A 27902-nucleotide genomic window follows, 5' to 3' on the forward strand; every position below is an offset into this window, starting at 1 on the left:
TCCCTGAATAGCTATAAATCTTTCCCAAAGAGGGACCAAATTACATCAAGGCTCAGATATTCATTTCAGTTTAGTGTTGTTTGGTGTGGTCTTTTCAATTGATCAGACAAAGTTCTTGTAGCACTTGATCTTAATTAACCATGTAGCATAATCAGCTATTAATTTATGCACATGAATTATCAATACATACTGAAAGGTTCTTAAAGTTTCCCAGGACAGCATATTTAAGAAAAAGGTTACACTGAGCAAAAGCAAAGTGAGAAAGCCAACCCAAAGAAATGTAATATATCTCCACTATCTTATGGATTTGCTTTTAAATAATCTATTGGGTTCAGCTGAAGAAAAAGTGCTTGAATGAAAAACACAATAGTGTCAAGAAATCTCTAGGCATTTGCCAAACAGGAGCTATTCTGGAGTAAAGAGAATATAATAGGAACAGAGTAACAGAGGTCAAAACCAAAATGGGCACAACGATATTTGGCTGTTTTGGAGAAAATTCTTAACATTACAGCATTTTAACCTTCTACTTTAGCCTATTTTTTAAAAAAGGATTTGGCAACAAAGGCCTAATAGTCCTAGCTGCTGTTAGTAAAGATCTTCACATACGAACATGTAAGTCTGTACGTGATTTCTGCACAGAAATTGAAACAGGAATATTTAAAGTTCTTTTTAAGATTATATCTCTTCTTTCACACCTCCTCATCATGGATCACGTGTTCGGTTTCTCACTCAGCATCTTCTGCTTACAGAATTAAGTCTGCCCAGCATCCAGACAGAGAGCTGGAGCACCAAACATAATTGCAAGCACCATTTTCAACCCCTTCTAAGACAAAGGGATTGTGACTCCTTTTTGGAAGGGCTGCTATTACTAGCAATTAAAACTGTCAGCAGTGAGGCTAGACACTCTGCTCACACCTTACTTGCACACCTGCCAGGCACAACTGTTCCAGCACTGTACTATGCCACTGGGAAATCCAACAGCATCCACCCAAAATCTGGGCAACAACTTGCAAAAGAGTTTTAAATTATGTGAATATTTGTGAATATTTGAATATCCAAAAATTTTTAAATCAGCTTTTCCTGTACTCTGTATCAATACTGTTTTGAGAAGAGGTTGAATGTGAAAAAGCAGTTTCTCCTAGGCTGTTGCTCATCCCACACATTTGTTTTAATTCTAAGGGATTCTTTTTATAGCAGAAACATTCCAGGACCGCTAGTTCTAATTAGTTTCCCATGCAAATTTGTATGTGTGATGATTTACACTCACTCTGCCATCCTAACTAGATTCTGAAGAAAATTTGTCATCTCACAAAAAGTCTTTTATATTCTGAAAGAAAGTATCCACAGTCTCAAATACGATCAGTTTTTTAATTTTATGTTCAGAGCCTTCCCTCATGCCATCTTCATGCTTAGAGGAATCTTACTGATTTCCTTGTATTTAGGATGATCCCAGGCAAAGATCCCAACCAGATAATGGTTTCAGCACTGAGGAAGTAATTTTGCTTGAACTTACTTAAGGAACTGGTCAGTGGATTATTTCTTATGTTCACTGGTTAACAAGGTGTACCAGTTATCATTTTCACATTCTGCAGAGAAAGTATTGCACAAAAAGGAAAGACTTATTTCTTGAATTAAGGCATGACAAACCAAGACACTAAAAAGTGACACAATCTGCCGAGCAGAACAAAAAGCAATGGCGAACTGAGATTTTTTTTCTCTTCATTCTTGCACTTAAACTGGATGTCATATTTCCTGGCCACCACAACCTAATACTACCCTGCAGAACAACATAATGCTCGTATTTTAACCCCTAAAGTTCAGATTATTCAATAATCTCTTCAAAAAATCTGTTTAGCTAAATAGTCAGAATGTCTCTAGTACTGTGTATGTAAAACCTCCAGGGATGGATTAAATTGTGGTCAAATACAGCATTATTTATTCTGTTAGCTGTTTTAGATCTTAAACAATGTTATTTTTACAATAGTAAGTCCCATGACAACTGCATCATACATCCGGTATTTAAAAAGAAGCCAAGCAGGTGAGTGATACCAGCACATCACATTAATAATCCTATACATATTTCCAAGTAAATCACTGATATTCAATTTTAAACAGGAAAAAAAGCAACAAAGTCACCTAAATAGATGTGAATATATATGTATGAATATAAACCCCCCCCACCCCCATCCTCCTAGAGCCAAGCAAATAAAAAGACTTAAATAAGAACAGGAAGTGAAATGAGGGGGTGACTGTACTCTACTGAATAACAAACCTCCACAAGTGAGACAACAGTAGGCAACAATAAGGACGAATACTGTGGTGGCACACTTAGAAAAAAAAGATGTGTGCTTCCAACATGTTCCTTATCACACTGTGATATACACACACGTTAGGTTTTGCTCTCTGCTTGGCAGTGTTTCCTAACAGGCTTCTCAAAAACTGAAAGCTACCATTAAATAAAAAGGCTGGAGGGGGGGGGAAGTGCAAAAAGAACAGGAGCCGATCAGCATGTATTGTTTAAACCTTTAGAAAGGTGTACATACTACACACGCAATCTGCACTTTCCCCACTGGAGCTGAGTCAAATTAAACATACTCAAGTAACTTAGTCACCTGTTTTCTCCAAGTGTTGCAAAAGCAGTTTCACCAAAGGTACTTTCAAGAGCCAGCTTAGGATGGATCTAATTGAGCAATAAGTAGCCCAGAAGGAAGCCAGTTTGAGCTAATGAAATTCAGACTTAAAAGCACCTCTGGAAGAAAGCAGTGACATAATCAAAAAGTAAAGGTCATCCAGGGACAGCGTGGTTCAATGAAAACTCAGAGCTGCCACCTGAGAAGAGTGCTCCAAAATCAGGAAGAGAACTGGCTTTCTATGGAATACGAAAAAGCAAAGCAGTATTATGGACAAATTATAAACAGCATGTAATCAAAAAAGAAGAAAACAGACCAGCAAAGGCACCATGTCTAGAGGGAACCCACCAAAAAAAATGAGGCAAAACTTCTTATTCCTGGATTTGTAATTCTGAGTATGGGTGGTGATGGTGGGTGGAATCAACAGAAACATCTGTTACAAACTGACCAGAGGAGAACGAATACTAAAAACCTTGTGTGCTATTCCCCTTGCAGTAAATGTAGAAGGCCCCACCCTGAGTTACAATTACAACTAGGTAATTAATGCCCATTGAACTTAGCAGGGTCCCTGCTGTAAAGCAATTGTCAATGGAAAGTGATTGTTTAACGGGGTTATTTCACAAGAAAAGTACAAGATATTAACTAACATTGTCAGGGAAACATCGAAATACAACTAACATAACCACCAGAAAAAATTGCTGAGCACTAGAGTGAAGGAGGACTGAGTAACCAGAGATGTGCAAGCAAACCGTGTTAATACAGACTTCTACATCTATAAAGAAGGAACGCATGCCATCTCTAGCGTGAGGGGAAGTGTTATCAAAATGTACCGGTTTCCAAAAAGAAAGGAAACCTGAAGCAGGAACTACATTAGCACCCAGAAAATGCACATAAACATCATCGAAAATCAGAACAGCAAGTGCTTCTTTACCCATTAAGTACTGAGGTAACTTCTGACTGAAATGCTGCACAAGTTTTAAACAAAATGCTGTTAAAAGGCTCAGTTTCATGGGGAAAGCCTTAGAGTTTACTGTCTTTTGTTTATGTCAAAGAAATAACTAGTCAGGCATTTATCTCCCACACAACAGCATGAATGAATAAAATCTTTTTAGATCCTTAGCACAGAACTGTAAGAACTATGGTATGTGGGAAACTTACCAGAGGAAGGCTAAAAAATTTTGTGCAAGATTAAAAGGAGTCCAGGATACTATCCTCAAAGATGGCTGAAAAACACCTGAACATATTATGTCTAAGGTATATTTGATAAATGATCATCTAGAAAGAGAACCTGCAGAGCACCAGTCACAGCCTCTTCACACCCTGATGGGTTGATGAGCACCTTCCTTAGTGCTTTTGTTACTGCTCCAGGAGTCAGACTGAGGCAGTAACACAGATGATATATGAAAGTGCTGTGCAAGGCTTGGTATTGAATTACAGGCTTTAGCACTTTCTGCAGTAAATTATTTACTACCTAATTGAGTTTCTGGACTGAAATCTGGGCTAATGCTATCAACGCAAACAATAGCTTCCAGCTACAAAAGCTGTGTGCATTCTCACAAAGCACCCTGTCCTTTTCTCTGCATCACTGATGGTGACAGTGATATTTTCCTCTGAGCCACTGTCAGAAGGAGGCAGGGAAAAGAAAAGTGTGAATTCTCTTCAGTACAAAATGGATTATCCTTCAAATCCAGACCAGTAAATTGCATTTTTCAATGCATCAGTCAATGCTCCAAACATTTTTCTCAACATGTATATCAGCTTAACTGAGCCAAGTTTCTGTGTAAGGTTTTGTTTTGTGGATTTTTTGGGGGGGTGCTCGTGGGGGTTTTTTGGTTGGTTTTTTTTCCAGTCTTTGTTTGCTCGATCTAAGTTTTAAATGCTGCAAAGTCACATTCACTCAAATATCTCAGCACCAAAAATCTTGTTGCACAGAAAGGTCCCACCACCGACAAGAAAACCACCAAAGAATAAAGGCAGCAAAGTCTTGAAATTGCAAACTGATTGGAGGATAGAAGCAAAATTGTATTGGGGTTTTACCTTTTTGCAGCTTTTATTTTTAGTTCAGAATGCACCAAAAGCAAGTGAAGTTCACCACAAGAAAGAAGAGTATGTTTTTCCTTTTGAACTGCAAGCAATAAGACTCTTGGAGGAATCTCATGTATCACTCACTTCCTTCAAAACAGATCTGAATGAAACCTGTAGGGTCAAGGATGTTTCCCATGTCTGTCTCAACAACAGAACTAGAAAGGATGAGAGTCCAGGGAGATTGCCCCTAGTCCGTCCCCTTATTCCCTGCTACTACTTCCATATCTCAACTCCCAGCTTTAACACACGTTCTCTATCTGACTCTATTTTCTTAGAATAGACAGCATACAAAATTTGTCAAAAACATGCAACTGAAGACTGCTGCAAATGCTGTCTGAACATCTCCAGCCTCTCCTAAGTCAACAAGGAACAACACGGCTTGTCCTTATCTGGGACATGCCCATATAAATCACAGCAGCTTTCTGGCTGTCTTGCCAAATCTGAGATTTATGGCATAAATATAACTCAGATCCACCGTTTACATTTTATTCTGGAAAAGCTGTGGTGCTGTCAGCCAACATCTAAATCAGATTAAGAGAAACAAAGCTTTATACATCTTGGAATAAGTTTGGAGGTTCTGCTTAGAAGCCTAAAAAAAGTAATTTAACCCCCTCACCCCCTCAAATCCCCTCAACTCCTCCCCTGAAAACAAAAAGAGAAAACAAAGATGTTGTTTCTCAAAACATTATCTGACTTAGAGCCTTCATATCAAGTCAAGTGCCTTATCTGCTCAAACACATACCAGAAGTCCATGACTGCAGCTTCCCATAAATATTCTAATGAAATAAATAGCTATAAAAAACCTAAAATGGTTAAACAACTGTAAATTTGCAATCAAACTTGCTTATTACTTATATCCCCCACATTCTATCCTTGGCTAAAATAAATCAAACTGACTTTACATTAGAAAGTTTTATAGAACTGGAAATATTTTTAGACCCTGAAATGTACTGATCCACAGTTCTTCCAACATTTTTTTTTCTTGAAGTGTTTTATGTAAAATAAAAGCACTGTGAAAAGAAATGTTTTTATTGGTGGCTAAAACTAATCCCAAACTTCAGTATAAAATATCTGCTAGCTAATTTTTAGTGTATGAAATTGGTCCTTCTGTGAACTACCAGCAAGAGCTCTCTCCACACTTCTTTTACAGAGGTCATGTATCTAGTATTTTTAATTTTTAAGATGCATACACACATGCACAAAACCTCAGTCATTTACACTGCCTCTTCTTTGCCAAGTCTGAGGAAGTTTAAACCCACTCAAACCTGAAATGACCATGCTTAGGAATGAAGGAGCAATATAAGAGAGCAGTTTTCATGCTACAACTCAAGCTTCACTTATTCAGTCACACACACACGCACACTTATCAAAGGAAGTCACAGCTACAAATAGCAAAGTGGTAAGAAAAATAGTTCTTTACAAAAGGTTACAGAAAACAGATTTGTTGGGGCAGGGAGGACATGTGAATAGATGTCCTGGTTGACTGATATTACTATAAATATGTGCAGACACTTAATACAGTGACATCTTCAGACCCAGCTGGACACCTATTCCACACAGGAAGACTAGTGCATTCCCTATAAAATTTCATTTGTAAAAATACCTTGCCAATCTAAGCAAAAGAACTGCAATTCTCCCCTGGAGTACCTGCAATCCCATACAAAGTGCTGGTGACAGTGATCTGGCCCTGAACTGGAGTGGGAAATAGTATCTTACTTTTGAACAATCACATTAGATACAGGACACTTTGTGCCTTGTATGGAGAGCATTGGAGCATCTCTCTTCCATGTATTTTTTTGGAATTCACAGAGAAAACCTAAGGACCATCTTGGCCTCCACAATCAGAAATGTTTTGAGAATTCATTCTATTTTCTTGTACTTTCGCCTCATACCTATGTAAGCCACATGGACACATGCCAGCCTACAAAGTAGTTGATAAGTTTACGGAAAAGCTCCACAAACTTGATCATTCACACATAGAAGATGCCATTCTCCAAGGGTCTAAAGGTCAATCACAATTAAAACACTTTTTAAAAACAACTAAATCCAGGTCATTCAGGCCATACAACTACTCAAACTAATAACAGATAAGAGGTGGTCTTTCTTGGTTTGATTCTTTTTTTTCTTTTTCCTTTCAATAACTGGCAGAGTCACATCACAGGCAAGCCTGGTTCCCTTCAAATACTGGAAACCATATGTTTTGGTAATAACCAGCTTCAGGGAATGTCAACATAAGCAGCATCAAGAGACTAAACATCTGAACCTACAGATCTGGAAGAGCAACCACTGCAAATCCACTTAGAAAATGGCACCTTGATGGCTTCATGTTGAAGCCTGTAGGTGGTTTATCAAACAGAGTCCAAAGATAGCTGCAATTACACCTGCAAACCTAGACTCTCTGCAGAGAAAAAAAAAAAAGAGGCAGCAATTATCTACTATGTTTTTCAAGTCTACAGCAAATGTTTCCTTCTCTAATAGCTGGGTGGGTTACTTTTTTGTTTTAACAGCCTGGCACTCCTTCTATCACTTTCTAAAGTGCAACGATCAAACTCCATTAGTTAGGGTAAATATGACAAGGAGGTAACTATTAAATAGAATTTACTTAAAATACTGTTTAAGAAATCATATTAGCATTTATTAAATAACCTGGAACTTGACAACCGCAGACACATGAGCAAATGACCCATTGGTTTTGAGATTTGTTGTTTAGTAGTAAGTTGTTGGAGAGACAAACATGACTCTAAGCATAGCTGGTTGAAAACAGAGGAAAGGACAAAAAACAAACAAAACCAAACGAAAAATCAATTCTTATTCTTCACCCAGTGGAGGCACTGATGTGCCAGGAGCCATTACAGGTTTTTCCTATGCACTCTGAGCAGAGAATGTTAGAGCTAATGAAAACTGAGAGCATTTCCTCTCTCTTCACAGAGGTGACTTGTTTGGGGTGGAGTTTTCAGATGCAGTTTTAAAAAAATATTTTAACCATGCAGCATGAAGTGCCTCATAAGCATATGGTCATTAGACAGTGGTGCTAAGGATGCCTATTCAGAATTCAGGAAAAACCAAAGGGGAAGAACAGTTCCAGAATATCAACTGCAGTGGAAAACCAGGAAAAAAAAATCCTAACTGCAATTTGTAGCAATACACTAACTTTACGCATGTTACATGTGAGTGGAAAAAAACCCCCATGAGACATTCTGGTCCTTTCATGTTTTGCTAGCATTACCTGTTAGCACTACAGAAAAAACCTGTTCAGATCTTTAACTGGCAAACTGGCACCTGAATACCCAGTTTTATGACTCCAAAAATTTGCTGTTTTTAAAGTCAGTGATGGAAGAGACTACAGAATAAGAATACTAGGATAAGCAGTGCCACACAGACAGAATGACGCTTCTCTCAGAAAACTTTAAAGCAAATATAAAACCATCTTTGCAAGACTTGCTTTGCACCATGCAGGAACATGGCTTCCACCTCGATTAATCCTGCACTCTTTTTACCCCTGGCAATGACAAAAGGCAGGACCTATTTCAAGAACTGCAGGGTACTTACTTGGTCTACACCTACAGCCTTGTTAGACACCCACCGAAACAATGAGGCTCTTGTACAACCTGACTCTTTGGACCTGGCCCGGGAGCTGCAACCCAAGCCAGTTGGACTGCATATGCTCATGAAGACATCATGTTCTGTGCTGTTTTGTTTGGGTGTTTTGTTGGTGGTGGTGTGTTTGTTTTCATTTAAAGAGGGACACAGAGATCCACTCTTTCTGCTATGACACCACTGGATTTTGCTGCATCAGAACAAGTTAATTTTTGTTCCTTCCAAGAACTTCAGCTGCTGCGTAGGCCAGCAAGGAAACCCAGCAATTCCTTCTCCCCTTCCTAGCGTCAGCCAAGTTTTAAAAGGTTCAAACTTCACACAGGTCTCAGATTCTCCATGGGATCAGGCATTTCAGCAGGTAAGGGTGCCCCGGGATATACCCACTTTGAGCTGCTGGGGTGAGTGGTAGCTCACAGTGTGTCTACCCCAGGATGGGCTGGGGCACTGCTGTATCACAGCACACACTGGTGTAACCACACAGGAGTGAGCAGTGACACATCTCCGATTTTATGTTATTTTTGTTAGAATTATTATTATTAGAAATTATTCCTATAATTTTAATAGGAGCAGAACTTTCAGCACTACTGTTGTTTTCGGACTTGAGTTTTGCAATTTACGTCTGTTGTTATTAGACCATTAGAATTACTAGAATTCTGATCACTACCATTAGATACTTCTTTTTGTGATGGAATGCACTATTTTTATTACTGTATTTCAGTATTGTGTTTTACTACTGCGGTTTTGCATTAGATTTTAGTACTATAGTTTGCTGATACTAATCATGAATAGAGATTTTATCAGCAGTAGGTTCAGGCAATTTTTCCTCCCCCACCCCCGCCCCGGACGCGTCCCCGGCAGGTCCCGCCACCGTCGCCCCGGCAGCGCCTTACCCTCGCACTGGTAGCCGGCCAGCCCCCAGATGAAGTCGGTGCAGTAGTGGCAGAAGGTGGGCTTGGTCAGGGTCACCCTGCGGAACGCGTGGCCCGGTGGGCTGCTGCCCCCCGCCGCGGCGCGGCCCCGCCCGCCCAGCACTGGGCTGGAGGCCGGGCTATTGCTGCTGCCGCCGCCGCCGCCGCCGCCGCCGCCGCGCAGCGAGCGCGCTCCGTCCGCCATTCCCGCCGGGCGCCCGCTCCGCGCCGGTGGCCGCTCGCTCGCTCGCCCGCGCTTCCGCCCCGGGGCTGTGGCGGGGGCGGGCGGGGGCGGCGCCCTGGCAGCGCCGGCGGGCGGAGCGCGCTGCCCCCTGCCGGCCGCGCTCTCAGCGCCGCGCCCGACATGTCCTTCAGCGCTGCCCGTGCGGCCCGGCCCGGTGCCGAACCACGCCTTCTGAGGAGAAACTAACTCCTCCTAGCGTCCGTCCTGAGCCTCCCTTGGGGCAGCTGGAGGCCGTGTTCTCTCTCCGGTCTTTAGCTGCCTCAGAGTAGGGATCGACCCCCACCTGGCTACGAGCTCTTCTCAGGGAGTTGTAGGCAGTGATAAGGTCACCCCTGAGCCTCCTTTTCTCCAGCTGAGCAGCTACAGCTCCGTCGGCCGCTCCTTGCAAGACCTGTGCACCAGCCCCTTCACCATCTTTGTTGCCCTTCTCTGGACTCAGAGGTAAGACCTCCAGTTTCTTGCCGTGACATTAATCTGGAAGGCTTTGCTATCCCATCATCATAGCATTTTAGAGCACACAAATCTCCACTTCAAGAAGTTTTGTGATGATGCATTGGCAGAAGAAAGTGATTTGCCTTAGGTTTTGACTTGTACACTCAACATCTCTGACCTCATGAGAAAAGATAAGGGGTTCTGCCAAGTGTCCCTCCTCCATAGCACAGGGCTTTTTTGTCCTTTGTTCACTTAGCCTTCTTGTTGCTAGTTTGGAAAATGTTAACACACCTGGATGTTTCTATGTTGCCAGTGTCTGGAAGACCTCTGTTTCTCTGACTTACTGGGTAAAGTATTATGGATGGACTAGGATGGGACAAGAAAGAACGTTATCACTGGATTTTGTGTATATGGTTGTATGCTGTCTGCATCTCGACTTGCCTGGCTGGGTCCTTGATCTCAGTTTTGTATTGAGCTGTTCAAAACAACATCCAGGTACCTTCATTAAGCAATGAGAGACAAGAAAGGGTAGTTAAAATTGTTGTTCCTGACCCTGATTTATCTGTATTTTGGTGAAGGGTGCAATAAGCTGGTTTAATAAACCTCTTGCATCATAAATCCTCATCTAGTAGACCCACAGCGAAGCTCTAAAATTTCTTAGTGTCTTCTAGTCTATTACTCTTACTTTACATCTCCTTTCTGTGTTGTGAATATGAAAGTAGTTATGATCAGAAGGATTTGACCTTCTCAAGGAGAAACAGTAGAAATAATTAAGAGACCAAAGAAAGCCTAATATGAGTTTTTATGGTGGGAAAAAGAGTGAGTAGTTGCATACAAAAGCTTCGAAATACTTGTAATTCCTTCTGCAAACGTGGTTTAAAAAACATATCTAAGATATTACAGAGCTGTATGAATCCCCATATATACAGGAGGATAGGGAAGAGGGAAGCAGTGTGAAGCCCCTTTGTTTGAAGGTGTCTTGGTTTGGGAAGACAGGTATCTGCCAGGTAAAATTACAATCAGAGGCTCTTTGGAAAAAATTTGGGAAATAGGAATAGCAGTTCTTTACTAGTATGTAATACAAAGCAAACAAACACAAAAAAACCTCCCCCCCCCCCCCCCCCCCCCAAACAACTACAGCATTAATGACAAACGACAACAGTACCAAGAACCTTGAGGGCTTTGTTTCACAAAACCCAGGGCAGTTTGTTTTTGGTGCCCCTGCAGGATCCTCAGAGCACCAAGCTGAAACAGTGGAAAGTCCCGGGCTGGTAGCTGGGATGGCAGGGTGTCCCGGCAGGCAGGGGCAGGATGTCCCGGCAGCGCAGGGGGTGCAGGGTCACACTGTAGCAAGAGGAGCAGCGCCAAAGAAGCCGATGGCGAGGCAGGGCCTGGACCAGCTCCCCGCGGGTGGCCGGGAAAACTCCGGATTCAGGCCGAACCGGTGATAGTAGATTTCCCTGGACTGGATCCCTTTGGCCACAGTGAAACTCCTCCAGCCAGCAACAGCCGTTCTCCGCTCGGCGTGCTTTGCGGCGGCTGAGATCCTCGAGGAGCGGCAGCCACGTGTCTCCCCGAACGCCGGAAAAAGAAAAGCATGCAGCTGCCTCAAGCTTTGTCTTTTACCTCCGTTATCTCCCCCTTCCACCTTTGTCCACCTCTTTGTTTCGGTTAAGTACTCTCAAGTATCCAACACTTGGTCTCCTTGGTAACTTGTGGGGAAAAAATTCTTTAGAGAAAGAAGGAACAAACCTAACCCCCAACAGAAGGTGTGTGCCTGACAATGAAGATGTGCTGAAGCCAATGAATCAGCCAAAACACATAATGATAGATCTCGTCTTCCACAAACTCAGCCTTACTTTAGTCTTCCTAAAAATCATAGCAGTCTTGGAACACATTTCTGGGCTTATGGGGAAGAAGAGAAAGAGGAACAGCCAATACTGGATTTGACAGTGGTCAGTGCTGCCCGACCTGATTGCTTTCCATGACAAATATGTAGATCTGTGACATCTGAGGGGACACTAGTATAACCTTGACTTCAGCGAGGTTTATGACTTGGTCTTCCACAATATTCTTGTATCCAAACTAGAACATTATGGTTCCATATGGGTGGACAACTAGATGGGTAAAAAACTGGTTGGATGGTTGAGCTCATCAGGTAGGAGTTAATGGGTCATACCTGAACTCTGCCTGGAGGCCCATAATGGGAGGAGTATTTCAGGGGTCTCTCCTGGGACCTGGGCATTGAGCATGTTTATCAAGATGATGAGAAGGTGACAGAGAGGAGTGTTGTCAGGTGATGCCAAGTTCACACATAACAGCAAGCTGAGGGAACAGTCATTACCCTGCCACCGACAGGGACCTGAACAGACAGGAGAAATGAGTCATATCATAGAATCAAAGGATTGGCTTGTGTTGGAAGGAACCTTAAAGATCATCATCTAACTCTCCTGCCATGTGCAGGGACAGCTTTCATTAGACCAATTTGCTCAAAGTCCCTCTCAGCCTGACCATGAACACATTCCGGGCTGGGGCATCCCCAGCATCTCTGGGTGACATTTTCCAGTGCCTCATCATCCTCACAGAATAGAAATTTTTCATTATATCCAATCTAAACCTACTCTCTTTCAGTTTGAAGCTATTTCCTCCTTGTTCTGCCAATATACACCTTTATTTATTCTTAAAGTCCCTAGAGAGGGAGTTCAAGAAGTCCCTCTCCAGCTCCCCTCTGGTACTGGAAGGCTACAGTTAGGTGCCTTCTCTTCTCCAGGCTGGACAATCCCAATTCTCTCCACCTTCCCTTATGGGAGAGATGCTCCCTCCCTCTAATCATCTTGGTGTCCCTCCTCTGGACTCACTCCATCAGGTCCATATCCTTCCTGTGCTGGGGCCCCAGAGCTGGATGCAGAGTTCCAGGTGGGGCCTCACCAGAGCAGAGCAGAGGGGCAGAATCCCCTCCCTCCCCTGCTGCCCACATTGCTTTGGATGCAGCCCCAGGACACATTTGGCTTTCTGGGCTGGGAGTGCTCATGACTGGCTCAGGCCCAGCCTCTCACCCGGCAGCACCCCCAAGTCCTTCTCACAGGGCTGCTCTCCATCTGTGCAGGCCCAGCCTGTGCTGTGCTGGGGGTTGTCCTGACCCAGGTGCAGCACCTTGAACTTGGCCTTGTTGATCCTCATGACATTTCCATGGGTCCCTCAAGCTTGTGCAGGTGCTTCTGGTTGGCATCCTGTCCTTCGGGAATGTTGACATCACCACTTGGTTTGGTGTCATCTGCAAATTTGATGAGGAGTATGCTTCATCTATGAAATAACACTGGTCCCAATACGGACCCCTGAGGGATACCACTGCTCCCTGATGTCCCATTGATTGGGACTCAGATTTGTTAACCACTACCCTCTGGATGCCACTGATTTCTTACCCATGTAGCAGTTCAGCCATCAAATCCATCTGTCTCCAATTTAGAGAGGAGGATGTTGTGGAGGACCATGTCAAAGTCCTGATAAATAGCATCTGCTGCCTTTCCCTTGTCCACTAGTGGAGTCACTCCATCATAGAAGGCCTGCAGGTTGGTCAGGCAGGACTTGCCCTTGGTAAAGCCATGCTGGCTGTCCCAAATCACGTCCCTGTCCTCCATGTGCCTTAGCAGAGCTTTCCAGCAGGATATGTTCCATGATCTTCCCAGGCAGAGAGTTGATGCCCACAGGTCAGTTGTTCCAGGGGTCCTCCTTTCTACACGTTTTAAAGATGGGTACAGTGTTTTCCCTTTTCCAGTCACATGGACTTCACCTGACAGCCACAGCTTTTCAAATGTCATGGAGAGTGACTTGGCAATTACATCAGCTGGTTCCCTGTAGGGAACTCTAGGATGCATCTCACTGGCTCCTGTAGACTTTTTAAGTATGTTCAAGTTCTTCAGGTGGCCATGAACCTGATCTTTACTTAGAGTGGGAGAGACTTTGCTCCCCCAATCCTCATGCTGCTCTTTGTCCACTCAAGAGATGTGGGAAGAGGGGTTACCATTGAAGACTGCAGCAAAAGAAGTTGTTGAGTACCTCAGCTTTCCCCTCAGTTGTTGTTACCAGTGTACCAGCATTGTCTATCAGGGGACACACCATCTTTGACCTCCAAATGAGCAGACAGGCAGCAGGGTGGCACTGTAGAAAAGGTCCTGAGTGTCTTGGTTTTCAATGAGCCAGCTATGCACATTGGCAACAACCAGCATCAACGGCATCCTGTGCTGTCCAGAAGCACTGCTAGTCAGGTGAGAGAAGGGATGATTACTGTCTCCCCAGCACTACAATATTAGACTATTGCATTCAGTTTTGACCTCCATAAAGGAAATGCATGATAAACTGCTGGAGCAAGTTCAGTGGAGAACCGTGAGGGTGGTTAGGAGTTCGTGCACTTATCCTGTGCAGAGAAGGCTGAGGGAGCAGGACTTACTCTGCCTGAAGAAGGGACAGTTTCCAGGAGATCTCATAGCACCCCCTCTGACACAGAAGTTTTAAAGAGGATGGACCAAGGTTCTTTACAGGAATGCATACTGTGAGGACAAGAGACAAAAAGCAGAACTACAAACTAGGTGCTCAGGCTGGATTTGAGGAGAAACTTCTTTACCCTAAAGGCAGACAAGCAGAGGAGGAGGTTAAGAGAAGTTCCATTGACCTATCCTGCCTTTCTTTTCAACATAGCCTGCCCTCTTGGAATGTGTTTCTTCTGTATTACTCTAATAGTTCTCCCCCTCTTAAGAGTCAGAGGCCCAAGATTTGGAAAGCTGAAACTCATAGGAACAGTCTTTCCTACACTCTGGGAAATTACCTTATAATGTATCAGAATCTGACTGTTTCAAAAGCCTGAGGAAGTAATCAATTAGTCTTTTTATAAAAGGTGAAAATACATTCAATTAACAAGTAATTACATACATTACAAAATCACTTACCAGGGCAGGTAGTTACAGAGTTTCTTTGACAGAAGACTGTAGAATGGTAGTTTTTGTAGTTAACATGTAAATGAAGTGTGAGATTTTGGCTATTTTTTAACAACTGACTCTTCAGATACATATTTATAAGCTGTAACACAGGGGCAAGAACTAAACTTTTTGTTCTTTAGCTTCCCATCTTATCTCTGAGCAACCTATATGACCAGTCAAAACAACCTAAACCATCCCATGGTTTTCTTCAGGCAAGTCTACCAAAACATCTGCTGCCAGCAGCTGTGGAATATGGCAGCAGTTAAAGGGTGGCCATCCTTTCCATTTCATGTGTATAGCACACCTGCTGCCCTAGACAGTAGAAAAAAAGTGAGGCAAAGAATTATTACTGGAGCTGTCACATTCACAAATGTGGTAACTCATTAGAAGTGTTTTTTTCCTCATCCAGGAGTTGTTGCTCTACAAACTGGTAACTGAAAGATGAAACAAACAGGATAAAACTACCACTTCTTAGGTACACCTTCATTATTTTTTTTTTCCTAAAGAAGTGCCTTACAGATGAAAACAAACAAAATTCTTTGAGCATCTGCTGTCTTTGTTTTGACAAGATTAGTAAAACAAGATTAGGGAAAAAATATAAGGACTCTGGAAAGAAAATTTACTTCTTTTTATGTCCTGATAAACATTTTGTGGCACTTTGGATTCTATCACCTCATTAAACTCAAGTTACACAACTCCAGGGCTGGCAGTACAGGAAAATTGTCATTTTTCTTATGTCATTGTCACAAGTTTCTTGGCTTGGTAGAGGTGTATTAGGTAAATGGAGCAAGCTTTGCACCTTGGATCTTCTGAACCTTTTGTAACCTTCTTGTACTTTTTATATCTAGGGAGAAAACATACTATGACTGATAGAAAGCCTTTGCTACAACTGAGAAATGAAAGTTCTGGTACATCATCCCAAATTTATGTACAAGATTAAATAAGTTTGATGTGGTGTCAATATCACATCATGTTTTCATCCTTTAAGGAATACAGTTAATTATACCAGAGCTCTCTTGACACTCAGTATGGTAAAATTCAGTTACTCAGTTCTTTCATTAAGCAATTTGTTTGTAAGCAAGCTTCAAAAAAACTGAAAATAAATAATTATGTCAGATCCAGGTGGGATCCAGAGAGGATTTTATAAGACTGTATAAATATGGAAGTAGTGGGTGAAAAGCAGATGGACCTGTGCTGTTTTTTAGTGGACTGTCCTGGCCTTCCCATTTCCTGGTTTCTCAGAGAGCTATGAAGAATTTAATCCGTCCACTCACATGACAGAAGTGGGAGTCATTAGCTTCCCAAATGCCAGATAATTCCTAAATTTCTGTTTCTATAAAATGTGTTCTTTACATGTTGGTGAAGTGTGAAAGTGTGAAATCCAATGGTACCTATCCCACAGAGCCAAAAGCAAAAGCCTTTTTAGATTACTGGAATCTTCTATATTGTTGACTTCTGTTTTCTGAACTCCCTTCATTACCACAAGGAATTGAAAGAGAGGAATGACACAAACCATATGCAGAGGTTGAAAAGGAAATTTTAAAATAAATTGTGGCTTCTGTAGGAGGTGCTTTGAATGTGCTTTCCTGTTGGCAACCAGCAGGGAAGAAGAGCTAGAGGGGGGTTGGTTTCATTTGGTTTAAACCAGCACATCAATATTTGGAAATTGAGGGATAATGCTGTTTTGGTTCATGAAAGGAAGTGGTTGATGAAGTATCACCTTCCTAAACAAGAGAGGTTTCAGATTTGCAGTTTTTTCATCTCTCCAAGTTGGTGATATCTGAATCAAAAGTAAATTCTGGTGTTCATTTAAATAGGATACTTTTCGTTTTTTCCCCAAAATCTCACAGCTGAAGAGACAACAAAAGTATTAGATCATGTCAGTGCACTCTTTGTCTTGCAATGGAAAACAAAAGAGAAATTCAATTTCTAATACCCACACTACAAAAAAAAAAAAAAAAGAAAAAAAAGAAAAAAAAAAAAAAAGAGAGAGAGAAAAATGTAAGTACTTAGCATATAACTAGTATATATGTTTTTTGCTTCATAATAGCTCTACAGTTTCTGAAAAAAAGTATTTTAAACAATTGTTCTAATCACAATAGAAAGAAATCAAGTCCTGACTTGTTAGTTAAAAGCACCAACTGCCCTGGAATAAGAGAAGCAAAAGCCCTGCTATAGAAAGCCAGCAGAAAGTTCTGGGTCAGTTGCAAGTCATACAGTAAGATATGGTGTGTCTTTCAGCTTTTTAATTGATTCTTTATTTAGCCAGATTAAGAGACTATACCTTTTCAAATAAAGGTTATAATAAGGAACACATTAGACTACATAATCTAAACAAAATTACATATTAATATATCAAATATATGCACACTTTTCACATAGGTACAAAGACTTAAAAGATGAAAAAATCCTTCAGTTCAAATTCATCCATCTCTTGTGGGGAAAAAAAACCCTACAGAGATCCCATCAAGTAATTTACCTTTATTTCACCAAAATCATCATAGTCAGCAGTAGTATTTAATGAAAAGGTAGATACATTTATCACAAGCAGACATAACTGCAGAACTCATATTTTATTTTAGCATTTACACTGTCTCAGGAGTTTCTGAGACTCGGTAAATAATAAGCCATATCAGAGCTGAAAGTAAACTATGTAAAAACATAGCAAAGTCAAGAGGCTGAAATTTTAGACCCAGCCAGCTAGCAAATATGATGATATGACAGGCAAGTTATTTGTGCTTCAAATATACTGATTTTAATATTTAATAGCTTATTTACAGCTCTTAAGTTATAGAACAAATAACTTCCTGACAGAGTACATAGGGGTTTTGCTCAGAGTTAATGAATCACCTCTCTGGGAGAAAAACACCAACCGATCAACCAAAAACCAGCTAGGTTTTTATTTATTTATTTATTGTAAAGTTTAACTTTTTTATTTATGTTTTGTCTCTGGACCTAAGGAACATGAAAGCAATGTTTATGAATAGAGTAGCATAATACATTCTGAAATGCAAAATATGCAGAAACACCCACATTTGGAATAACAGATTACTGTTAAGGTTTAGTAAGAGTTGTGCACTCTGAAAATACAATGTCCAGGTCTTGTCGTTAAAACCACATTGCAATTTCTCATTCTACACTCTAATAATGTATCAGAAACCCAGTATATAAACCACCATTTTTTAATATATATGTATAAATATGTACCATTATTTATTTCTTTGTCCAACAGAACTTTTTGGCTTACAGGATAGATCTACTCCTTCACCAACAAGAATGTAAAGAAATACCACGTGTTCTGGACTCCAGAGTGCTGTGCTTATGCATGAGGTTCTCCTTTGGCTGTGTCACTGGTGCCCACATGGATAACAGGAGGTCATGGTCTGAGGGCTTGACAAAAGCACCCCAGATCAAAGGCCCTGGCAAGCAGCAAAACTTCTGAGACAGAGAGGTCAGCGAAAGTAAAGTCTCCAGCCAGCATGACTTGCTCTGTCCTCATGAGGGGCTCAGATGTCTTTCCTGACCAGCTTATATCTGTTTATCTGTTTTTAGAGTATTGCACCTGAGTGCCTTCAGTTCATACCTAGATGACCCAAAGGAGTCATTCTCCTGTTGCCAGGAGTCACAAGCTCCCAACATTTCCACCTTGGGAGTCTGAACCTTCCCACCTTGTGAGTCTGAACCTTCCCACCTTGTGAGTCCAAACAGAGTCCAGTATAGCCTTTTAGCTGTCCCACCTTTTAAGCAGCTGTTGCATATAGATTCTTAAAATAAGACATCGCTGTGGAGTTTAAGGGGTTTGTTGATGATTAAATCATTATAAAATTATAATTAAACAATTGTTGAATGATAATTAAATAGTAATGTAATTAAACAACTGCAGCCCACTCCTGCACAGGAGAGCTCAATGGCTTCAGGGTGAGGCTACAGATGTCAATAGTGTAATGTGGTTGATTTGTAGTTAACCTGCCTTGGCACAGGAGTACAACCATGGCAGTTTTAGTTTTGGCTAGTCCTGCTCAGGATGATTCTGTTAGGTCCGGATAAGCTGTGGCTCCTTGGTTCCTGGGAAGTCAATGGCCTGGCACAGTTCTCTGGGTGTGCACAGCAGGGCTGACTGGCGGTGATGCCTGAACCAAAGTGCTGTTCATGCAGCCAGAGTCCTGCACCCATCACTGCTGCAGAGGGCTCCAGCATTTACCTCTGCACAGGCACCTCCTTGGCGGGATGCTGTTACCTTCCTGCTCATCCTCCCTGGTGCTATGTGGGGTGCTGCCTTCTCCCATAGCTTCTGCACCAGGCAGCTCTGTACCTGAGCCCTGTACCTCAGCCAAACCTCCCCAGTATCACCCTGGGAAGAGGCACCTGGCACTCCATATAACCCTACAGCTGCAGGGCCCCCCCGTGTTCTCTTGGAGTAGCATCTGGGCTGGTGCTAAGGGGGCATGCTATTGTGCTGGCTCCAGCACAGTCTTCAACAGTTCATCTGTGTGCCCTTGGTGTCCCCTGTAATGGGAATGCTGTGCTAAAGCCGTCTGCCCCTCACCAGCAGATCACTGCTCTCCTCTGGTACAGCTGAACAGAAGTAAACACCCCGTTACCAGGAAAGCACTGACTTGGAGTTGCTGTGTTCCGCAATAAGGAAAACAGGAGGACAGGAGGGGCAGCAGTGTATCTCTGTATGTGAAAAATAAAAACTGGACTCTTAGGTGCCAAATCCCCATTTGCTACCCCTGGTTACCACTACATTTCCTTCTTCTGTTCTTTAACAGTTTGTTACTAAAATGGGTTCTGTAGAGTGCAGTCCATGGTTGATTAATGGAAAGATAATTTATGTGAATGCTACTGCAAGCACTGGTTCTGTATGTGTTTATTTCATTGAATAATGTGGAATAGGAGAGTATTCTGGAGCTCAGAGCAGGGGCAACCTTAAAGTTAGATCTAAGTTTGGTATTAAAGCAGTTCTCCACATTCTCCCAGCAGGACTGTTGACTTGCTTTATCACCTTATTACACAGACAAAACTTTACAATATGTAACTCAGTTCAAGATTTCAGAAACAAAGTGAGTTTTCCAATCCATGCTGCAAGTAAAACTATTAAAAACTTGCTTGTGGGCTTTGTGACATAACTGGACAAGACCAGTAGGCAGTCATTGATAGAAATTTTCAAGGTGTGCAGGGCAGCTGATCATTTGGGCAACAGTGTGACATTTCAGAGGGTCAGCCAGGAAAGGAAATGTGGCAGTGATCCTTATTATTGCAGAATTGATGTCCTTAAATTCCCCATGAGCCAAAAGAAATGAGCATCCAGCTTAAAAATGGGCCTACCACTAAGTTAACTGCAATCCTGCACCTGTGCCTTACAATATAGGAAAAGGCACCAGCACCTCCAGTACCAAAGCTGTGATGGGCCTGGCGAGAAACTGAAAGCTCATCCTAAACCTAGGGACCCAGCTGCAGGCTGGTTAAAGGACAGAATAGCCATGAATCATGCAGATTTCCACCACAGACCACTGACATGATGGAAATCTAAGCACTGAAGTGCATTAGCAGAAAAGGTGAATGAGATTTCACTGATGGAAATGAAGCACTGAGGGTCTGGTAACACTCAAGTTAACTACTTCATAGGAGATCCCATTGGATAGCTTTCTCTTGGCACAATCACACCTTTTCATTAAGGTCTCTGGTAAATGAGGCAGTCTGTTCACTGAAGAGAGATTAACAACAGAGGTACCCTTTGCATATAGAGTAGTAGTAGAGGATTTCCCACTCTCATGGCATCTAGGTGTTGTGCTCAGAAACAGGGTAAAAAACCCCACCAACCTCTGTCTTCTTTGTTAGGTTATCCTCTTGTTCTGTGTTTGTGTTCAAACAATTGAACTACAAACAGGCAAAAAGGACATTTTTTGTGAGATGTAATTTAGCTCTGTGCTCTCACTTTCTCTAGTGGTCAGGGTATGTCTGTCATAATGCATTTGCTCTCTGCCCTCAGAGGCAGGAAAATATGTCAGGGAAGCATCCATCCTGACTGTGCCATGTCATAGGTGATCTGATGGTCTGATCTACTCTGTTCAGGAAGCCTTGGAAGGAACTAAGTGGAATATTCTTAAATTGTGTTTGCTGGTTTTATTCAGCATGTTTATTTGCTGTGGGAAAATTGAGGAATCCAAAAGCAAAGTACGAGTACAAACATCTTGGGGAAAATAGGCAGTATCCAATTTCTCACTGAAAAGTCCTTAAGAACAGTCACTCATGTTCACACATAACAATAAGTAAAATGTTACAGAAAAACTGTCTACCATTAGAGTGCAAGCAAAGGAATTCTTACTGTTCTTCTGTGTATCTTTAATGCTCTTTGAGCAAAATGGTTATGTATAGGCAGCATAAAGTATGTACCTCTTTTCAAAACCTGTGTTTTCCATTGCTTTCTATAAGGTGTCAGTTGTTTTTACTAAAGTTCTAGATGTCAGAGCAACTACAAGCAATTACTAGTCAGTACTTGGAATGAAAGGGTGGTGCTGCAGTCCAAGGTTGTTAAGTTTACCAGTCACCAAATACATGTAGCAAGCATGTAGTAGGGAACAGGTGCCTCTTAGGTAAGGGTTAGTGACTGTGTGGTCAAGTTCTTTAGGAAGGTACAGTGTCAAAGTAAAAACTGCTGTCTTAGCCTAACCATGTGATAGATTATAAATTGCTTGGGCTCTAGAGTTTGTTTCCTCTACCAGCTTTGTGGACTAGTTTACTCCCCACTTCATCCTGCTGTATCAGATTCGTAGCATGTTCCACCAGAGTCCTGAGCTCAGTAAGGGGGTTTTAGTACAACTGCAACACAAACAATGAACAGCACAAATCTGGGCTTACTGTGTGCAAGGGTGTTGTCCATTGTCTATACACCAAAAGTTTAAATAACATTTTGAATATGGGTTGTTTCCAGTTGAGCATTCACAGGAATCTAGTCTGGGTTAAAGTCCTCTACACCATTCCAGATATTTAGGGAAATACACTGGTAGTCAGCAAAGACTTCTATATTTACTGCAAGTTATATTATTACTCTCGAAAGGGACAAGAACAGTCCTTCCACTTCTATGGTGCAAACAGTTTTTCTTTCTCATGCTCCATACAGCAATTATAAGCTGATCATAGATTATCTACTTTGGCAGAAATTCTCCAAAACATTACACAATCTGATGCTGAAGGCACAATGCTGACAGTGAAGAGTTTTACTTGTCTCAGGCAACTTATTCTTTAATTTTGGGTACATAGTCCCATTCTCAAATCCCTTTTCTTCAGTTCCTGTGGTACAGGCGAAAAAAATGTTTTTATTCTGCAGGAAAACAATATTATTTCTTGACAATACATTTGTGTGAGTTTCTACTGGGGACTAAGTAGAGGATATGAACTCCCTAGTCAATGCCCTCTCACCGGTAGGGGTGACAACGAGCCTCCACTAAACCCCGTTTAACCAGTAGATGGCAGAAGTTAAATCTTTGTTTTGCTGCTGAAACCGAAGTTCAAGAATCTTACTGTTATTTTCTGAAGACTCGTTTTAAAAAAAGACAATTAAGTAAACCAGTGCTAAGACCATATTTATTAAAATATTCCGACCACAGAATTTTCTTTGGAGGATGCACAATCATTTAAGTAAAGATGGAGATGCAGTATGCCCTCAATTAGTTCAATAACCAGAATCTACTCTGGTATTTCTGAGAGGTCTTCTGTGAGCTGTCAAACTGTCTGTTTTCAGATTTGTACTCCTGTTGCACACTGAAAACTTGAACAGCTTAAAAAAGTCATTACTAACAATGAAATCTCAGCATGAACTCCCTCATGAGCCACCAAACATATTTTCCTGTACTCAGGGCAAGCTATAGGCCATAAACTGCAAGCTACCATCTTGCCAGTTCTTCAGTTCATTCACAGATGGCTTCCTGGAGTCAGGAATGCTTTTACTGAGTGTTGAACTCATTTAAATATACAAATTCATATGTTCTGTAGAATATAGTATGTTGAATGATGCACCCTTAGGTGCTGTTTATGGGGACACAGCAGTCCAGAGCAAACCTCATCAGGCCTTTTCATTATACTAGAGAGAGCCAGGAAAAGCAGGACACTTGCAGACATTTCTTAATGGCAGCTCCAAAGGTCTGGGTCCTCTAGGCTGCCTGCTCAAGTTTATTGCCTCCCCGTCAGCCCTATCCTAGCCCAGTTTGAGACTGATTGCAGCAATCCTGTGATTGCTGCAACCTCAGTGATCAGCTGAGCCTGCGTGGAAGATTGCTACAACACTGAAGTCTACTGCTGTATGTTAAGGCTATATTTGCTGTAATAAGCTGAAAGCTATCTCCTGGGAATTCTAAATATTTGTAACTTCTTGATAGGATCAGAAAGAGCGAAATATGTTGAGAGACACAATAGGGAAGTCAGATGGGAATTGAACAGATATGATGTGCTCCCTGGACTTCTAGGATGTTGGGGAATAACCTCAAAGAACACTCCAGAAGGAATCTGATATTAAACAAAGCTTCTTGGGAATGGATTTCAGTAAGACAGAAAGGACAAAGGACTGACACATAGTTCCTAATCTGTTGTGAAATAACTTCATTAAAAACCCTAAAAGCACTCAAGGATGAATTTGACTGCAACATGAAAGGCATTGTTATTCCTATTTGTATCCATCTTCACTGCATGAACAGAAAATAATTTTCTTTAATCCTGATTTAGCACAATGTATGATTGTCCAAGGAAACTGTTGGACATCCTTGCAATCTGATCCTAAACAAAGAACCCACTTCAGTAAACTTCTTCCTTACAAACAGTGGATCTAATATAGTTCTCACCTCCTGGCAGTCTTGGGAGAAAGGCAAACCCACACATTTTTAGTTATGTGCTAAATAAGACACATTATTGTAAACTCAGTCCCTGTGAGAAGAATACTCAAATGCTCAAATGCTGGAAACACCAGCAATAACATTCAAACAGCATAAACCCTTGAATGAACAGCCTGTCTTCCAATCCCATGATAGCCTCTGTGTCCTTACAAAGAACCAGTAGAGGCTGAAGCAGTTCTGCCTCTCTTTCTAAAATATAAAATCTTCCCTTCTGCTCGTATCCTCAGTGGCCTTTCCTCCCCACAGAACAGAAAGTATAAACCTTGCAGATATTCACTGGGAAAAGTCAGAGCTGATGTATGAATTTCCCATTTCTGTTGCTGACCTGCTATTTTCACTAGTCTTTGCTTTTTGTCCAAGAGATTTTTCGGTCAATCAGATTTTGCAGCAATTGCTTTGGTATCTAGGTATGAAGGATTTTATTAGTGATTCAAAACTTAGTGATCCACATGGGCCTTGGAAGCCTGTTCTGTTATTAACACAACAACCACCACCAAATTAAAATTTTTACATTTTCTTTTTAAAGGAAGTGACCCAGAGAAGCATTACAGGACTTAACCTCATGAAGAGGAACATATTTGAAATGTTTTATTACTATTAATTAAACATATACAAAAATAAAAAACTTCTATCAAATAAAGAAGCATTTAAAGCTGTAAGAGGTTTTAGAAATTGTCTGGCTTTTCAGACCATCAGAGTCATCTACTGTTTTGTGGTGTCATGTAGAAAGATGGGCTTCCACCTTCAAGAGCCAAAAGCCAAACTACAAACATAACTGTGTTCCACCAAACTCAGCCTTAGGAACTTCTCTGGCCAAAGGTTTGAAAACAATATTATGAATTAATGTCCAGTTCCATGTTAACCATTTGGGTAAACCAAATCATATGTTCTAAAAACCAATACAATTCTAAAAGAAGAGCTTAGTGCAACTGAAATTACTCCATGTGGTATTTATGCTGAACAGAAAACAGGCCAACGTGGAAAAGATTTTGAGCAATAAATCAAAAGTACTGTATGTTGTAGATCACAGGCTATTTAGAGGTATCAGTTCAGAGAAAGCAGGTTTAACTACAGAGGGTACCTAGAAGTCTTAACTATTCCAGTGAAATAGTAGTAGCAGGTATGCCAAATCCAGGGTTTCCATATTTAGCTAACCCCCCCCCCCCAAAAAAAACCCACCAAAAAACCAAAAAAACAAAAACAAAAAAAAAACCAAAAAAACCCCCACAAACCCAAAAGCCTATTCAGTGTATTTTGTTTGCTAGATCTTGGGGTCCTTCCCACTGATTTCTTCTGGTCTAACAATTCCAGCCAGACAGTGTACATAGGCAGGAGGATCTGTCAGCACATGTCAGTGTGCAGGAATCCAACCCACAAACATCCAGGTGAGACATCATGGGCATTTTCTATGTTTCATCCTTCTTTACAAGTAGAGTTAAGCACTTCCATTTTCACTCACCGGAGACTTGCTCTTGTGCAGCAAAGCCAGCAAGTAACTCATTTTCCTCTTAGCCCAAGCTTTCTTCAGGTAAAAACAAAACATTACTGATCTTGTTTTATTCCAACTGTTAGCCTGTCTGGTCAGTGCTCCCCAAGACCTTACCAAGACTTGCAGAATATTTACAGTCCTTACACAAAACTTTACTGTGTATACAATTATTTTCCTGGAATTGGGTACTTTTTAGTTTACTTAATTGTTAAGGAAAGTTTTCTGTCTGACCATCCAGGAATCACTCTGGCAAGCACACTCAGACCACATTGTGAGAAATGAAGTCCGAACAACTCCTAGATGTTAAAGTAGTTACAAAGTTATAAAGTCAAGGTCAAAGTTAGTTTAAAAATTGTAATGATAGTATTAAAAACTGTTTGTATTCATTTTTGTACTCTCTGCCCTAAAAATCCTACTAACTTTTCCTGTCGCTTCCCCTTTAGGTAAGACTGCTGCTGTTTCCCCCCAACATTGCCGTACCCCCCATTTTATTTTCCTCAGCAGGACTCTGTCTCCTCTCTGCTCTGTTGCTCCGGACTCGTCCTTCAGAATCCTACTCTCTGCCTACTCTCCGCCTCCCCTCCAGCTACTCTGTGCCCACGCTGACCCCGCCCCACCCCGCCCCACCCTACCCTGCCCCACCCCGCCCCACCCCACCCCACCCCACCCCACCCCACCCCGCCCCGCCCCGCCCCGCCCCGCCCCGCCCTGCCCTGCCCCACCCCACCCCGCCCCCCCGCTCACCAGTGCCAGCCTGAGTATGTAAATTACAAAGCCCAGGTGCATGATGGGACTGAATCGAAATCAGAAGCCCCTATAGAAACAAGCCAACTCAGAATCTAGATCTGCGAAGGACAGCACTGAACTGGCAACACCCAGAGGAATGTATGGACAATCTCCTGTATCTCACTGTAACTTCAAAAGTTCTTAGAGAGTGGGACATCCCTGGGCTCGCTGCAAGCCAAGACAGTTCTCTGGGACTCGCATGAGAAGAAGAACTCCCACTTTGTGGCGAGAGCTGCAGGATGGATTGTACTTCCTCCTCAGCGGTGTAGGTCTGAGCAGGAGGGGTGGAAACCACTCTCAAGACGTGCCCCTTTCCTTAGAGCTGAAATCAATAAAGGCAATTTAGGAGGAAACATTGTCTCCTGCCCATTTATAAGAACGGGCTGAAATAGAGGTCACTTCACAATGGGTGGCTCCAGTGAGTTGAGGGGTGCCCTGTTTGACTCCCTGCACACCCCACTCTCACTCAGTCAGACTAAGTTGCCTTACGGGCTGGACCCCAGGTTTCCCATGACAGAGTCTCAGACTCCTGGCTTCTTAAAATGGTTTAATCATGGTGTAGTGACAAAATAACAGCTCAAGCTAGTGTCTGCAAGGAGGGACCCTGAGCAAAGCAAACCCTGGGCTTCTATACCCTCACAGTCTAAGCGTGTGAAAGTCTGGGGTTGTCCAACTGAACCACTGGCTCCTGCTGTGTCTCTCTCTGCTCACCTAGCTGAGCTAGAGAGTCCTGCACCCTTTGTTGGGTCAGTGCAGTTCCTAGCCTCTTACTTCTGGCTCCTGCTATCCAGAGCTCAATGTGCAGCTCCCACTGCAGCTGCATCCCAACTACTTTTGCTGAATGTATTCCTCAATGTTATTCAGGCTCAAACCATATACCGTTCTACTGGGAACATGCTGGACACTGATAAACTCTCCATGGCACTCAACTATGGAAGTGATGTAAATTATGTCCTCTAGGATGTCCTCTGCTCTCATATTGTTCTTAAACGCTGACGTCATGATATTGATCTTGACCAGCTTGTAAGTAACAGCCTGTTTTTGCCAACAGCCAGGCCAATCAGCTCTCCCCCTGCCAAGAGAAACAACAGGAGGTCCCACTCCTATTGCATGGCCAGGAGGATGAGGATGCAGTCCTGTGTGTCAGGTGGTGTACCGAGCGACACCTGTTCGCTTCCGGGCCCAGGCTTCACTGGCAGCACCTCTGGACTTCTCCGCACCCTGAGCAAGCGCTCGGGGCTGTGAGCACGTGGCGCGCTTACGGCCGGCACAAGGCACATGACTGCCCACACCCCCCTGCCCGTGTTACAGTGCCCGTCTTTCCCATGACTCCGCAGCAGATATGGCCTTGACCTCGGTACCACCCTCTTACCCACCCCTCCAAACTCGTAGCGCTCCCTCTCCTCCTATACCAAGGAAAAGGGGCTGGCCGAGGAAAGCAGCGGCTCTCTGCGGGGTCAGGGCTGAGGGCGTGAAGGGGAAGCCCACCCCACGTCCCCGCCGCCCGGCTGGCCATCCGCTCGTCCTCCCTCCCTTCCCACCTCCCGCTCGGGCTGCTGGCGGCCATCCCGCCGCGGCTCCGGCCTTGGGGCGCGGGGCGGAGCCCGGCCGCCACCGCCCCTTCTCCCTGCGCCCGGCGGCCCCTGACGGCGAGCGGTGGCGGCGGTTTGTGCTCCTCGTTCCCGGTAAGGGCGGGCCCCCTGCCGCACGGCTCCTCTCCCACTCGGCGCCGGCGGCTCGGGTGCCCGGGAGCCGCTTCCCCGGCCGCGGCATGCCCGTTCCCGGCGGCCGCGGAGCAAGGTGGCGGGGTGGAGGGGCGCCCCTCGGGGCAGAGCCGGGACGGGTGCGGGCCCGGGCGGCGGGCGGGTAC

At 42.9% G+C, this 27902-nt stretch overlaps 2 protein-coding genes across 5 annotated transcripts in view; one reads left to right on the forward strand and one right to left on the reverse strand.

The window, feature by feature from the left end:
* DGKQ (diacylglycerol kinase theta) overlaps window positions 1–9425 on the reverse strand; it is an 87906-nt gene extending 78481 nt beyond the window's left edge. For both annotated transcript variants that reach the window (XM_066181506.1, XM_066181505.1), the window contains exon 1: window positions 9203–9425. In XM_066181506.1, coding sequence (XP_066037603.1) covers window positions 9203–9425 — 223 coding nt within the window. The remainder of the gene's footprint in view (window positions 1–9202) is intronic.
* Window positions 9426–9887: 462 nt separating this feature from the next.
* The window catches only part of ACO1 (aconitase 1), a 53064-nt gene continuing 35049 nt past the window's right edge, over window positions 9888–27902 (forward strand). The window contains exon 1 of one of the 3 annotated variants that reach the window (XM_066181510.1): window positions 9888–9905. The gene's annotated coding sequence lies outside the window, so the exon portion shown is untranslated. Of the gene's footprint in view, window positions 9906–27615; window positions 27718–27769; window positions 27833–27902 lie in introns of those variants that run through there. The other 2 variants (XM_066181507.1, XM_066181508.1) reach the window with 2 other exon arrangements.

The sequence above is a fragment of the Chamaea fasciata genome, unplaced genomic scaffold (assembly GCF_029207755.1).
Source record: "Chamaea fasciata isolate MVZ Bird 193981 ecotype frontalis unplaced genomic scaffold, bChaFas1.0.hap1 SCAF_4, whole genome shotgun sequence".
Classification (NCBI taxonomy): domain Eukaryota; kingdom Metazoa; phylum Chordata; class Aves; order Passeriformes; family Sylviidae; genus Chamaea; species Chamaea fasciata.